This window comes from Manis javanica, chromosome 6 (genome assembly GCF_040802235.1).
Source record: "Manis javanica isolate MJ-LG chromosome 6, MJ_LKY, whole genome shotgun sequence".
Lineage (NCBI taxonomy): Eukaryota > Metazoa > Chordata > Mammalia > Pholidota > Manidae > Manis > Manis javanica.
In genome coordinates this window covers 32,758,970-32,775,232 of record NC_133161.1, presented here as the reverse complement: position 1 = coordinate 32,775,232, position 16,263 = coordinate 32,758,970, and the positions used below count along the sequence as shown (strand labels likewise).

At 34.9% G+C, this 16,263-nt stretch overlaps 1 protein-coding gene across 7 annotated transcripts in view; it reads right to left on the bottom strand.

Annotated features, from left to right (window-relative positions):
- The window catches only part of TFEC (transcription factor EC), a 629,038-nt gene that overhangs the window by 33,895 nt on the left and 578,880 nt on the right, over positions 1–16,263 (bottom strand). For 5 of the 7 annotated variants that reach the window (XM_073238555.1, XM_073238556.1, XM_073238557.1 and 2 more), the window contains 2 exons: positions 11,375–11,626; positions 3,750–3,836 (listed from right to left, as the gene is read on the bottom strand). In XM_073238555.1, the coding sequence (XP_073094656.1) occupies positions 3,750–3,836; positions 11,375–11,626 (339 nt within the window). Of the gene's footprint in view, positions 1–3,749; positions 3,837–11,374; positions 11,627–13,727; positions 13,787–16,263 lie in introns of all 7 variants that reach the window. The other 2 variants (XM_073238558.1, XM_017652843.3) reach the window with 1 other exon arrangement.

The following is a 16,263-nucleotide window of genomic DNA, read 5'->3' as shown; positions in this document are numbered from 1 at the left end:
AAGTGTGATATAAAACTGTTATGGCATAGAGAAATGGTAAAAACATGATCCATGATATCATCACATAAGGAGATTGCTAAGTGGGGAAGAGAAAAATGCCATCAGCACTGAGATGGAGAAACTGAGAGGTGAAGGTGTTGACAGAAGGACGTTGATCGGCTGGGTGTTTCTTGCACTTCAGTTCTTTTCGGTCCAGTTTACACAGCTCTTGCTGCTGGAATGAATGTCAGGAAGCTAACCCTCTTTATCAAGTAGGAGTCAAGAGGGGCTTCATTATTCTGAGTCTAGCCACTAATTACTTACAATTCATGTCTGGGTCAGAAATTCCTGGGCTTAATTGATCTGTGAAAACCTTGAACTACTTCATTCAACCCAAATAAATGAGAAGAACTACCAGAAGTGACCCAGGCTTCCTCTCATCAGCTTCCAAGTTTCCTGCCAAGAGAAGTTATAACATGTCTTTTCATTAAGCCTACACACAATGGTCCTGGGTTAAATCTTAGTTAAGTGACATTCAAGGTTTTCTGCACGGGCCACAGCAAACGAGACCTAAAGTGACTAACGGGCACTCTCAACAGAATGTCCTGGAGACTTTGCATATAATAGGAGGAGGTAAGAAATTAATAATAACTATTGTTAGTGATAAATATCCTTGTTTTTGCAGCTTACCATAACGGACCTGTTTAGCCTACTAGAATGCATTCACGTGTACTTTAGCAGTAACTCCTGTGCCCCTGGTTTTCACTGTTTAGCCTAGACAATTTGTTGTGTTGGTTTCTCAGTCAAAACAGCTCTAACGTGAGTCCCAAGACCCAGAGAAACTGGTTTAGGGATAGCTATATGACAGAGATTGCTCCAAGAAGAATTATTCCAGGGATTTAACTGGAACTAAGGGGATAAGGAAGCTCTCCTTCTCAGGTAGCCAAGCCTGACTGAATATATCCATTAGGTAACCCAATCAGAAAAATCCTGATAAAATTAACCTATAAAAGGAAGAAAAAAAAATCTTACATACCGTTAAGTCCATAGCTAAAGAACTCCCCAAGGGCATATAAGCAGTGTGTCTGCATTTCTATTGGCTTTTCCTCTCCTTTTGTTTTTGTTTTTGTTTTGCTTTTCCTTACTTTATCTTCTGGGCAACAAACTGACTACCTGAGTGAGCACATTGCCCTGCCACACCAGAGAGAGGCAAAAACCTTTTCTTTCTTGGATATCCTTTAAAGACTAAAGGAAATTCCTAGAAGGCCCCAGCACCCTGCTCACCATGCCAGAATTGCAACATAACGCTCATTCTTAAGGGTTCCTGGAAGTGAAATGGGGCCACCAGGACTGTCTTCAGTTAGTCAGAAATTTCCTCTTTCTTGTGAAGGAATGGAAAAAACAAACTAGGTTAGCAATGAAGAACTGTGTGCATAACTAGGAATAGGCTGTGATAGTGTCTGCCTAGCAGCTGAGAATAAAGCCAGCTCAGAAGAAAAGAAGGCAGAGTTATGGAGGGTTGCCAATATACAGTATTACTTAGGAATTTATAGATGACATGAACAAATTCCTTTCATGCTTAAGCTTACAATATGGGCCAGGTTCTACCATCTACAATCAAAAGTTCTCTAGCTAATATGCTTTCTCAATGCATTCCTAACAGGCCTTTATTTTTATCCACATGAACTATAAAAATTGTTCAGGGTTTCCCTATCTCTTTTACTGGCCATTCTTAGACATTCTCTTTTTTCTCACTTCTTGCCTTTTTTTATGTTGTTCTCTTAACCTGCTAATTTTCTGCCTTCATGTCGTAAAATCTTAACCATCCTTTATAACTATATTTCAAACATCATCTTTTCCTAAAGTACTTCAGAAAAATCTCAATTTAGCATGGTTTCTCCTTCACTTGGAACTCCAGAGTACCTCTCTGACCAGCATTTAAAATATGCACATGAGTCTACTAAGATTTAATATAAAAACAGCCTTGGAAACAAGTATTGTTAATTTTCATAATGCACAAGAAGAAAGCAAAGAGAGGTTACGTGACTTGTACGATGTTCAGGTTAGAAGCTGGATTTAACACGAAGATCTGCACTTTTCGTCCCTGCTGCTCATGGGCAGCTCTCTGCACTGCCCCATGTCATGTGTTCTTGACATGTAAACTGTGTCTCGCTCAACTTGTAGTTTTCTATGGTGTGTGTATTATGCTTTGCATATAGCACATTTTGAATAAATATTTGGTTAATTGAACTGCTTGTTTTCTATGGTGATTTAGATTTATTTCTGACTACTGATTGGTCCACAGCAGATATTTCTTTTTATAAGTACAGAAAGACCAGTTGTATCTACTTAACAGCACATTCTGAATATCAAAAGCAAATTCCTTATAGTCATCACCACCACCAATGTGCACTAAGCCATACTATGCAGCTACTACAAAACAAGTAAGAAAATGTGACAAAGAGAATGTTTCAACGCACAATTTCAATGAAGTAAGTACCACTAACAAGGAAGAGAAGATTGCAGGAAATGAATATCATTTCCTCAAACCCAGATGTTGAATGCTGGTAAGAAAATAGCATCCTCATGAAATTAGACAAGGAGAAATTAGCATTAATAACATATTTATCCAGAGATTTCATTGAATTTCATGTAACTATCTGCTTGAAATCTGAAGAAGGAAGAGGTGGAAAGAATTGTTACTCTGCCCTAAAAGAAAAAAGACCTGCACAAAACTAGGTATAATCTCATCTGATCTTTGCCAGGTAATATTAGTATTAGTGACTTTTTATAAAATGGAGGTCCTGCAGACTGGAGAAAAGGAGGAAAGAGATATTTTTCTCTTCAATTAGTCTATTTGGGAACTACTAAAGAAAAAAGGTTGCCTTCTCCAATGTTTTCTAGGGCTTTAAATTTAAATATCCATCATTAATATAGCCCCACCCATTGATTTATTGGTGAACATACAATATATATGTACTATAGTCAGAATTCACTTTTTAAAAATAGAATGTTTAGAGTAACAAATCCAATCTTTCATATTTTTTCTCATTTTTCTAAAGGTCTAAAACCATAAACAAACTAACCAAGAATAACCCTTCAAAATGCATGGAAAGAGCTTGCACACTCTGTACAGATAACATGTTTAGTGATTAATAAATGTACAGTGAACATAAGAGCAATCAAATAGAAGATAAGATACCATCCCTTCATTGCATATTATTCCAGGAATTTGTGCTCATTTCGACATAGAAGTCTGTCTACATGCCTTAAGGAGGGCGAGGCCCCTTCTACCTTTCTTCAGTTCATCTTTAACCTCTGGCTATTGTCTCACAAGTTAAATTTTTTTTGCTGTTAAAATATTTTTCTCCTCTACCAAGTGTAGAGTCTCTGATAGCTGTTAGACATAGTAAAATGGATAAAATTTAGCCATGAGTTTATGAGGGTGTGTGATTATATTCTCTGATTCAAACAGGAAATCCTAAGATCAAATCATACATACAAGATGCTGTAACAGACTAGATATATAGGATATATAGAGGATGTTTATAGAGATTAGAGAGATAGATGGCACACTACAAGCCCTATCATCTTCCTCAATAACATTTTTCTGCACCAATAAATATTTTCTAATATTCATCTGTGATCCTCTGTTTCAAAAGTGCAGAAGAAAAACACCATTTGCTAATCAAATGAAATCTCACTTTTTATCATTAGATGCTATTATTTATGTCAATTTCATTGACCTCCTCAGGTCTGGAAACACTTACTGTTCTTTGCATTAGCAGAGGAGAGTCTGTTCCTTCCTCTTTAAAACTTGATTCCATACCGATTATATCCTCAATAACGTCCTCCATCTAGCAAAATATAATACATTTAGAATATTGTGCATAGTGATAAAAGTTATGCTTCAACCTGAATTCATAGGGAGAAATTTTTGCAATCTTTGAAAATTTTTAGAATACTTAAGGTTATATGTCTAGCAAAACACAGAATATTTTAGAACTTAAAGTGAAGTAGCCCTGACACTCTTCGATTTGTGTTGCTTTTCCTTGCGTTTGCAGGAGGTGATGGCTGGGTGAGGCGCCCCGGGCTGGGCCTCTGGAAATCAGTATCCACATAGATAGCGCGGTTACCATGAGGTACCGCAACTCAGAGCCCATATATGTAAGAGACGACTTCCTACAAACTTTGTTTTTCTTTCAAAATGTTTTGATTGCATCTTGCATGTGGATATTCAGATATCAGTAGTCAAATTTTAGCTCATTAGCCCACACAGACATGAACTACATTGAAACATATTATTCAGCTTTCTCTAATGACCAAAATAATAACAGTAGCAGTAATTAATAACAACAATAATAATTATAGACACATTCAATAGTAACAAGAACAAACATATAGTCAGGGCATTTGCCAGGCACTGTTGTACATGCTTTGCATATATCAACTCCTTGAATCTTCACAACCGTCCTATGAAGTGTACCCTATCATTATCTTCATTGCACAGATGAGGAAACAGAGAAAAAAAGTTCAAAGACTTGTTGCAGATTATATAGTTAGTGAGTGACAAAGGCAGGATTGAAATCCTGGAAACCAGGCTCTATAGTCCTAAATTAACTCAGCCTTTTACTCCCTTGCTCTCCTTTCTAAAATAGCCCTCATTTCCTTTTACTTTAGCTGGAGGATTTGAAGACCTTTTATTCTTAAAATACCATATTGCTCCCTCTCCTTCTTTCTCACTCTAGCTCTCTTCTCTCCCATCATATTCTCTTTACTGAAATTTTAAAACATGATGTAAACTCAAAGATAGTGAGGCTACTGAATTTATGTAACTGTAGTACTCTAAATTTCCCATGTGAAGAAACAACCAGGAGTAAACTCTGGGAGATATACAAAAATATATGATTCTGTTAATGTTCTCTCTTAAGCAAGATTTTTGAGAACCTTCGAGAATCAAATGCTCTCAGTCTTCTACTAAGATATTCCTAACGGTGATAAACAAACAAATCACAACACTATCCATAGATTAAAAAATATTTGTTGACCATATTTACTGTAAGACCTTGTAAGTACTGAAACTGTAAAAGAAGCAAACAGCACACAGTTGCTGCCCTCATGAAGCTCAAACTTGATTGCAGAAACAGACAATAAACAGCTTACTAATAGGCAGTGGTCTGAAGAAATTAAAGGAGGTAGGGGATAGAGCCTGATGACATGAGTGTTATTTTAGAAAATGGTCAGAAAAGGATTTACTGGTATTTGAACAGAGACCTGAATAGCATGGGGAAGGGTAGTCCTTGGAAGGGAGGCAAAAATACAAAGACCTGAGATAGGAAGAAGCTCAGGATTTGAAGGAAGGCGAGAGGAGTGGAGTGAGCAAGAGCAGGAAAGGCTCGGGATGGCCAGGAACTCACTGTAGAACCCTCAGGGCCAGTGGTGTCCAATAAAAATTTCTGCAATAATGGGGATGTCCCATATCTGTACTGCCCAATATAATAGCAAATAACCACATATGGATACTGAGCCCTTAATTGTGGTTAGTGTAACTGAGGAACTGAATTTTTAATTTCATTTAATTTTTAAAGATTTCATTGAACTTGAATTAATTTAAAGTTAAATTTAAGTAGCTACATGTGGCTAGCGGGTACTATATCAGAAGTGCAGCTCTAGGCTATGGTCTGGACTTTAGATGTTACTCCATGGACATTGAGAGATAAAGGATCTAGGAAATAAACACACGCTTTGCTGTGGTTAGTACCATCCGTGGAAGGTTTAAAGTACCTTCTTGACTGTTACTAAACTCAAATTTTAACTTAATGGTATTTCTTTCATTCACATTCTACCATTAAGTGGGCAACACATCTGTTTAAGATGTGAAGAAGACCTGAGGGAAGAAGGAAGCTAAACACAATTTACGGTAAATGCTTTCCTTTGGGGTACTTCTAGTTGTTTCAGTAAAAATTACACATAAGTCATTCATCCCCTTTCTTTCTGGAAACTTACATCATAAATAACCCACTCTCTTGCATCTTTAATTTTTCCTCTTGCCTATAAACATGCTTATGTTTCTCCTATTCCAGAAGGAAACCTTTCTTTCCTATATGAAAATTCACCCTCCTTAGAGGCCCTTCTTTTCCCTGTGACACTGCTGTCCCTCATTTCTGTCATCCACCTTCATGACTATCTTTTTCCTAATTTATTGAAGACATTAGTTCTTCCATTATCCTAAATTGACGTTAAGGTCTAAAATCCATTCAAGAATTTAGTTTCACAGCTTCTAGGAATCTTCATAATCAATCATCTAAAAATCTAGCTGCTATTTTAAAAAAGACAACAAAAAACAGCATTTTATATCTGATGAAACAGAATTAACATATTAAACAAAAGAATTACAAATAAGCAGAATAAGCATCCATAAAGTGATAAATGAAGATAATGAAAAACAAAGAAATAAAAAAAATATTTTGACTAAAATCAAAATGGATATAACAGGCATGGAAAGTATAAGGTTCAAGGACAAAGGAAAACGTTTATAAGCTTTGAGTGATTTAAAAATAAAGGTTTACTAACAACCAAGAGTGAAACTTTTCAACAATACTAGGTGCAAGAAGACAATGGCATAATATTCAAGGTAAAGAATTTTGAACCTAGGCATTTATAAGCAATAAAATATCTTTTAAGTATGTGGGTAATGTTTTTCTTAGGCATAAAAACTCACAGGTTTTAAGGCAAAAGGACCTTTGAAAACAGTCTTTCAAGAACTACTCCAGTTAGATGATAAATAAAGCTATGACATCAGTACAAAATATAAGAAGAATGAGTAACAGTAAAATTTTGGGGGTCCAAATAACAATATAGACAGATAGATAGATAGCCGATAGACAATAGATACATAGATAGGTAGATTCTATAAATAACACAGGAAGACAGGTGAAAACAAGAAGGAGCTGAGCCCATTCTTGGGTATGACATAGATATTGCTAAACAATGATAGAGATATAAAAAAATGTAACTGTGTGTCTTAAAAAGTCAGGAATAACAAAAAAAAAGAGCAAATAACTTAACCTGTCTGATGGAGAACAGAAAAAGAAATGACAGATAAATAATAAAACAGAAAATACGGTAATTAAAAAAACATGAAAAAAGGTATCTGTGAAATCCTAATAGTAAAGTAATTACAAGAATGTAAATGAGTTAACAGACTGCCTGAGAAAATCTAATTAGATTTTTAAAAATTGCATTATTTTGTCTATATGGGACACATTTAAAATACAATAATATAGAAAGCTGAAAATAAAGTGAAAGATACGCCACAAATATAGCCCAAAGGAAAGCCACAGTAGAAAATTTTAATATTAGGGCACATAAACTTCAAGATGCAATTTTAAAGGAAAAATAATATGAAGTGATCATGAATTCATATGCACCTAAAAATATCTATGGCAACAACTGTCAGAATCCTATGGAAAAATAAACCAACAATTATAGTCAAATATTTTAAACTTGCCATGCTCCAAGTCATAAATCTGAATTTAGTCTTCTTTCCACCTATTCTTAGGCCATGCCTTGAGTCTTCTCATCCTCTAAACTGTTCCATTCCTGAAATCTTAAATTCCATTATCTCTCTCATCAAATGCCATCTTCCTTTTAGATCCAATATAGACCCTGTGGCTGATCAACTGAACAATTCTCATTTTATGACCCTCTATGCCTTTGCTGTATTATCTCTCTGCCCAACTGTCCCAAACATTCCAGGACTTCATCCTCACCACCTCCTGTTAACTCTGAATCCAAAGCAGAGTGGTTTCTGCCCACCATTCTACTGAAATTCCTTTAATTGCTGTTTTCTTTGGCTGCTTGACTGCCAAATCCAAAAGACAAGTTTTGGTCCTTATTTTACTAGACTGAGCTACTATATTTGCATGTGTAGATCATTCTCTCCTTTAGCTCTTTCTTTCGTTTCAGCGACACCACACCGGGTAACTTTTTACTTTGACTTCATGGGCCCTCCTCTGACCACCCCTTAAATGTTGGTGATCTCCTCAATTCTGTCCTTGATTCATCACGATCCTCACTATATTTATGTTTTTCAAGAGCTCTTGCTCTCTTGTTCACATTTGCAGGTACCACCTACACGCTGACCACTCTCAAACCGCTTGCTACAGTTGACGTTATTCCTCCCCAAAGCAAACTTGGAGATGTAGCTGTGCCACCAGCTCCTCCACAGGGCGGTCTCACGGAGGCCTGCTCCAGTGGAGAGCCTCATCATCTCTCACTGCGTCACAGAAATCACCTTCCAATTGGTTCCCAGCTCCCTCCGTGCTTCTTCCCCTGTGTAGCTGAGAGTGATTAATTAAAGTTAAATATGATAATATCATCCAGCCCCCACATGCAGCCTCCATGAAATTGCTTACCATGGAGTGCCACCTTTCTGTGATTTGTTTATTGCCTACTTTCCTGGTGTTGCCTTTTACCACCACCTGCCTCTCATTTTCTACTCATCTCCTGCTGTTTCCATCTCTATTCTTTGCTCTTATTATCTCAGCTGGCTAAAGGCCCTGCTAGCTACTTTGCTCTAAGTATTGCTACTGATGTACTTCTGGATAACACAGCACTTCTACACTCCTACCGTTGTCCTTTCTACATAATACTACATTTATGTGCTTTCTTTTTTGCTCTTCCCCAAAAACTGAAGCTCCTAGAGTGTAGTCGGAAAGAAAAACAAGACAATGAATAATTAAAATGCAGCATGTGCTATGAAAATGCTGCAGTGTTTATCTATACAAGTGTTACTATGTAAAGTCGGAGAATAGGCACCTAATCCATACAAAGAACCACCAACAAAACCACCACAGAGAAGAAACCTGAAATGAATTTTGAAGAGCGAATTGGAATTATCTAGATAAATGGTGAAGATTGAATGAGTAAAGAAAGGATGTAAGAAGAGAGAACCTGGCCACTGTGAGAATCACTAGTGAAGCCATGGCTTATGCACAGAGAGCCTTGGAGCTGCCGGAGGGTGGGTCCGGGTCAGGAGGCAAGGGTTACGTGTGGAAGGGTCCTGTGTGTTATGAATAAAAATTTGGATTTTATCCTGGAAAGACCCATGCTATAAAAATGCTTCTTTTGATTTTATATACCTCTGTCTAAGTGACCTTTAATTACCAAGTTACTACTAATTCCAATTCCCAAATCCTGAATCTAAGGTGCTCTCACTTGTAGAGACTTGTTCTGTACAGACTTGTTCTGTAATGGCTATGATTTCTGGAATCTTCTTTGAATTAGTGAAATGTTCCATGATGTCACAGGAGGACAAGCTGAGAAGAAAGAAATACCAAAAGATGACTACAGCCACCATCTCCTGGACCCCCACTCTGTGCTTGTGTTAGAAACTTTAAAAAGTTCTTAAATGTGCAGGAATGTGGGGGAAAGAGGTTCAGAATTAGGACCACACGGCTGGTTGTGTGTGGTTCTAACCTCCTGCTGCTTAACTGTAAAACTGCACACTTTCTTTGTAACACCAACTCCTGGCACCAAATAAGGAATGTTAGGAAATCGCAACAACAGGATATATCTCAGCTGTTAAAGATAACAAGATTGAATGATGGTAGGATGTGAAAATGTGCATGAAAAGTCAGATTCAAAGAGAACCACACTGATTAAAACTATAATGCAAAATGAAATTATGACTAAATGGACAATGATGGAAGGGACTTTTATGCATAAAGTACAATGGTTTAAAAAATAAAAAAACGTTTGTCTGTAGCCAATGTGCACATTGCTCCTAGACCACCGCACTTCTTGGGGTTTTCAACCCTTACCAGTCATGCAACTACCGTTGACTGACACCACTTAAAGGACCACTATGATCATGTAAATTTCCTTTATAGTGTACAAAGTTATAAAAGAATGGTAAGCTGTGTGCCTAAGGAATAACCATTATTAACCATGAAAAACCAAGAAGACTGATATATGTTACTTATTCTTTCTCATTTTTTAGAAAACATTTTTCATAAGATACATAATAAGATCAGTTTCTGGGTTTTGCCTAGAATTGACTGGCATATGCATATCCCTTGGGATTTGTTTTTTGCCTTTGGAAATCAATCTTCCACACAAGGAAATGAATTTCAGAAGAAAGTGGTTGTAAAATAAATTGTATTGGGTGAGTTCTAATATTTACTGTACAGATGATTTTCATCCTATATTTATTTTTTCGATCTTCATAGAGTGAATGGAGAACCTAGCTCTATATTCTTTTCTTTTTTTGAAAATTCTTTGCGTATCCACAATTGAAAAGTTTAAGTAAATATACATGTAGAGATTTATGTTCAGTTTTGGATTTCAATGAGTCCTATTTTATGGCTGTTTTAAATTTCATTAAACAATTTACCAGATCTTTATTTTTTTCCACTTACCCAGATTAACATAAAATTTACAAAAAAAAATCTTCCTCTATCATTTGGAATTCAAATAATGAAATACTGAGCATTACTTTTTTGTGCCTGGAGGCTACAGCCTTAATAGCAGAGACCTGAAATCAGTAATAATCACCAGGAATGTAGACTGGGAGACTAAACCTGGGAGATCATAGGACCATGACTCCATTTAACAAATTAAATGGAAAAAAAAAGAAGAAACTGAAAAGAGAAAGCTCAAATAATAATGTAGTTTTTCTACATTGATATATTAAAGGAAGTCTTTTTCCCACTTCTACTTTCCAAGCTCAATTCATTCTTCTGTATTTTTTAAGATTCATTTATATGCAAGTCACAATAAATATAAATATCTTGAAGCCAGACACTCTTAGTCATTTTGTGTCCTCAACACCTCTAAATTCCTCTTCATTAGTAAATGGTAATTCCTGTTCGTTAGTAAATGGTAGGCAAGTTTTTGTTGAAAATGGAAATGAATAGATAGCCAATAGTAAAAAAATCCAGATATAATTCCAAAAATATGAAGTGCAACATTATTATTAGTCCTATTCTAATGGACATTTTTAGAGCATGTATTTACTGCTACTTAAACAATTTCTGCCTGTTTTATTTTAATGGATATTTAAGATAATTGAACTACTGACAAATATCTTAACTGAAGTTATCAGAAACCCTGTACAATTAAATCTAAATCTTAACATAAATTACTATTAGAGCTTATTTTGACTCACATTGACATAAAACTTAAATGAATATTTTTAAATGAGTTATATTTTATCATGCATAATAATATGTATATAAATGTTACAAATTAATAAATTAAGACAGCCCTTTTGTTCAATGAATTTGTCTTTGGAATGTTTACTGTAAAAATGTCAGCTTCAGTTTCTTTGTGTTCTTTTTTCCAAAATCTGATCATATACACTCATATACTCATAAGCAGCTATTAGACATACATGCCATTCTGCTCTGTCATCTTCTTTTCCAAGAGTTAGCAACTTGGTATGTGTGTTTCCAGTGAGTCCAGGGTCACTCTCAGGAGACAGGTGTCCATGCTTTTCCAGAAGCTCACTGCTTGGTGTTGGGGGATGTGACTGTTGAAGAGTCTGGCTGACAATCTGGTTATCAAAAGTCATGAAGGGTTTTACTTGCTGTCTCTGGATTTTCTGTAACTGAGTCTTTGCAGGTCTTTCCAGGTGCTCTGGGACCTGCAAAATAAAAGCCAACATAAGCAATATGAGCATCAGTCGAAGTTCCACTTTAAACAATTAGATTATGACAATAAGCACACTGTAACATCTAGTTTTTCTCAAATTTATGGTCTGTGCTTCTGCCATAATTTACATAAGATATTAATAAATGACACTTCTTAAATAATTTAAACTTTACTAAAATATTTTAAATGTTATCTAAGTTCTAAAATTATCCCTCAAAATTATATGTAATTGAAACAAAATTTGGAATATACAATATTTTTTGAGGGTCTAAAAAGAAAGCCTAAAATAATACAAGGCGAACTCAGCTGATTCACTACTACTAGTGATTTTTTTATATAATATATAATGCTTAGATTCCTTTATATTACATATAAATAGTCTGGGATAAATCATGACTATCTTTTATTAAATTTAAAAAAATTATCTATGAGGGAAAAGAAACTAGAAATATATATGCTAAATATTAAGTGTGGTGAAAATCTAGGTGACTTTTTTTTTTCTTACTTTTCTAAATTTTCCATTTTCTATACTGAGCTTACTTTTATTTTTAAAAAGTCTTATCTTTAAACCTTTCCATATTCTCACTTTATAATAATAATTTCATAGACTTATGAATTGACAGAAAAAAGCATTCAGAGAACAATCTAACCAGTGTCATATACCAACTAAACAACTGTCCAGTATTTTAAAATCCCTTTTTCAAAACACAGACTTTAAATTCTGGGCATCTTCAATCTCATCATAGTTAACGACATACCATTATTTGTATAAGGACGATTTTAAGCATTTCAAGCTTTCCCTTTAAAAGCCTCTGAAAGTAGTTTGCCTGCCAGTCCCTTTATATTTACTATGCTCTGATGTGGCTTTTAATACATTTTCCTCAAGTGGCCTATATATAAGCCTATTTAATATTTCCCTCATGTTAAACAATAGAGAGGATTGCTGTACAGTGCTTATTTTTCCTTTTATTTCTGTTACACAAACTACTCTTTAAATCCCTTAACATGCATTAGTCCAGATAAATAGCCTTTACAAAGTATTTTGCATTTAAATTAGCTGGTTTGGGGTACAATATTGTAGTAGTTACTTTAGTTTAATTCTGTTATGCTGACATTTTTAGCATTATTTTAATTGTACTCCCATAAAATAATTTTTCAGTCAGATAAAAAAGATTAAGATTGGTAATAAAGATTACACGTATTACTAATTATACTGCTATGAGCTTTAAAGTTGTAAAATAACATTTTATTAAAATGCCAGTGGTAATTTTTTTAGGGTAGCTATTTAGATTATCCGACAGTTTTAAGTTAATCCTTCTCAATCTGTATACATTTGCAAAGTATACATTATAAATAGCATTTTCAGTTTCACAAATTATATTTCACATAATGTAACTAAACATTAAAGAACACTGTGTATCTACAAATGGAAACTATCTCTGTTCTAAAAAGAACTAATTGCTTTCTCACTTTTCATCCACTGAGTCTAAAAGCCTCCATTAAAGTACTTATTGCATCTTGTATTACGTGAAGAGTACCAGAGAAGTAGTAGGTGTGGTCCAGGGCTCTCAGAGTTTATGATCTAATTGGGTAGTATTAATCTCAACTATAGCAAAACAACAATAATGATAATAATACTATGGGCCAGGTACCAGGCACTGTGTTGAACAATTTACATGCATTATTTCATTTAATCCTTGTTATAACTCTAGGAGATGGGTATTAGTAGTATCTCCATGCCCCATGTAGATGAAGCCACTGAGACAGCTAAGTTAACTGACACGCCTCATCCCTCCTCACTGAGCTACAACACAGAGCCTGCCTTCCTAAACATTATATAATAGTGGCTTTTGAGTAAATGACTGAAATAAGCACAAAACAAAAGCTTAGCAATGTATACAATGAGTTAAAAATACTACCAAAAGTAGTGGATTTTAAAAACAAATCAGAAGAGAAAGAGATTATAAATCAGGCCTTAGAAGGAGATGGTCTTGCATGGGGGCAATGGGAAGGAAATCTTCAAAGCAAAAGATCAAGATGAAAGAAGACAAGGTTGGGATAGTTAGAACTGTTGGTCATAAAAAAGAACTCACATGAATACTGTTCCTTTCTCAGTACTTTTTCCGTTCCCCCATCTCCTCATTAGACTACTCTGTACAGAGACAGAATAAAACATAAAATGAAAACAACTCTAATTATGCTTAAATTATTATTTTTTTTAATATAGAATTACAAAGGTTTAGGAGATGAAAGTGAGGACAATCTTGAACTCTGTAAGGATGAGTCTAGAAGTTTAGTGGAGCAAAGGAAGACCCAGCAGAATGTGATTGAACTACTCCTCAGAAAAATCTGATGTCAGAACAATGAGATGACTTACAGTAAAAATTCAGTTAAACCCTGTGTAGCCTACTTTGAAACACTCTTAAATTGCCTGGAATCCGAAGATAAACATAAACCTATCTAATGAATTTCTTTTAATGAAGGCCCCAGTATTTTGTGGGATGAAGTAAACAAAACTATAGGTTACCATTGTGCATTTATTCACTTAAATAAGAAACATTTTTTGAGTACCAATAGTGTGGGCACTGAGCAGTATTTAGAAGGGACATAACTACAGAGTCTGCCTTCAAAGAGCTTACAGTCTGTTCACAGTTTAGACAGGGAAGAAAAATATGGCATCTCCAGGGGCAAGATCTGTGCTTCACTTGCTGGCAGCTTTCCTGCCACATTTCCTGTACATAACCTAGAAAATGGTGCACAGCAGGCGCTTGGGAATATGTGTTCACATGTGTTCAATGAAAGAAAGAATGAGTCTTTAAAGTACCATGCCATATGTGAGTAACTACAGTGACCTCAGAGATCTTTGGGAATCCACTAGAGGAGCAGGTAAACCATAATCAGTGTATCAAAACCTTCGCTTGGAAGGCTGAAGCAGCTGTAGACTGTGATTTAGTTCACTGGACTGTTGACGAAATTAAGATCATACAAATGTAGGGAAGTTTTGCTCTTGAAAATAATAAATAAATCATACCCCAAGAACCCTGAATTGTGTTTCAACAGTATCACTCTGACATGCTGCTGTTGCAACTAAAAATAACAATGGTCAGTTTAATACCAAGGTTTTGTCAATATGCTGAAATCTATTTTATTTCACTTAAAAGAATGTATTTGCTTATAGTCTATCTTTCAAAACATTATATATAAATATGAGGTGTGAATGTGGTGAGATATTTACACCAAAAAATGTAGGTTGAAGATTAATATTGCAATGACACACAAAATTTACCCATGAGCATCCCAGCAGCCAAGGAAAAAGGAAAATAATAAATATTATTAGGTGAAACTTGGTGAAATTGCAGACATTTGACCATTTTTGATCTATAAAACCTCAGTTCCATGTAGTTCAACCACATGGAATTAATTAAATTGTAATTAAGTAATTAAGTTATAACAGTTCTAAGGATAGACAAATATTTTTAAGAATACTTAAAAATTTATAAACTAGATTTTTTTCATGATGGACTTGAATGTAATATTGAACAAAATTCCAATAGCAGCTTTTGTAAAATATGCAATGAAATTCTTGATATGTCTATATTTAAACAGACATATTTACTGTCTTAGTTTGGGTTAACCAGGAAACGTATTTTGAGACTTGCCTGCAAGAGGTTAATGCAGGGTGCTTTCAGGAACTGCGACAGAGGAGGGTGAAGAAAATAGGATCATGCATTAGGATGCGAAGCTCAGTTATGAATGGGATGATCTAGGCCATGCACCATAACTTCCACTGTGTTTATTCTTTCTTTTTCCTCCATGTTTCTTGATCAAAGGCCCAAAGCATAATATGAATCATATAAAGTGAAAAGCCCAAATACATAACTTTGTACTGATCTGACTTGACTCTTAGATAGCACTTAACAGACTCCAGAGCAATTTACACTGCAGACTCTATCTTTGGATACACTAACTCAGAAGATCACCTGGTTATATCATTGCCCCAATACCAAATTTCTCAAAATAAGCTTTATTTGATCTACTTTCTCAAACAAGTAACTATGCTGTTTAAAGACATTTCCATTGTTTGGCGATAAAAAAAATGAAAAACTTTGCTTAAAATGTCTATTTAAAAAAATATGTTTTAAATCTAGTTTAGATTTCCATATTCTAATAACAGGATGTGGGTCTTTTAAAAAAATAGAAATGTATGTATTGGTGAGCTATTAAAATGCTTAGATCCATAGTACTTTTGTACTATTGCATTAGAACAAGGGCAATGTGCTTAATGGGTAAGCTGAAGTATTTTTTAAAAAAATTAGAATCACACAAACTCTTCTAAGAACAATGAGCTAAAGGTAAGGAGGTAGCCAGGAAGAAAAAATCATTCTCATGGTTGAAGGAAACATAATCATTTAGGGAACCACAATCACAAATACAAAAAGTATCTATCTGTGGCATATATTTTTCTCCTTTATTTATTTATTTTTTGACTAGAATAGATGCAGGAATCCTGACTATTGAGATAATTGATGGAGGTTCATGAGAAAGCAGCCTAATGCCGTAGGAAAAAATTAGCTATCATTCTCTGACAAATGTGGGTGAAAAACAAGAGAAGATGATTTAGGGTAACTG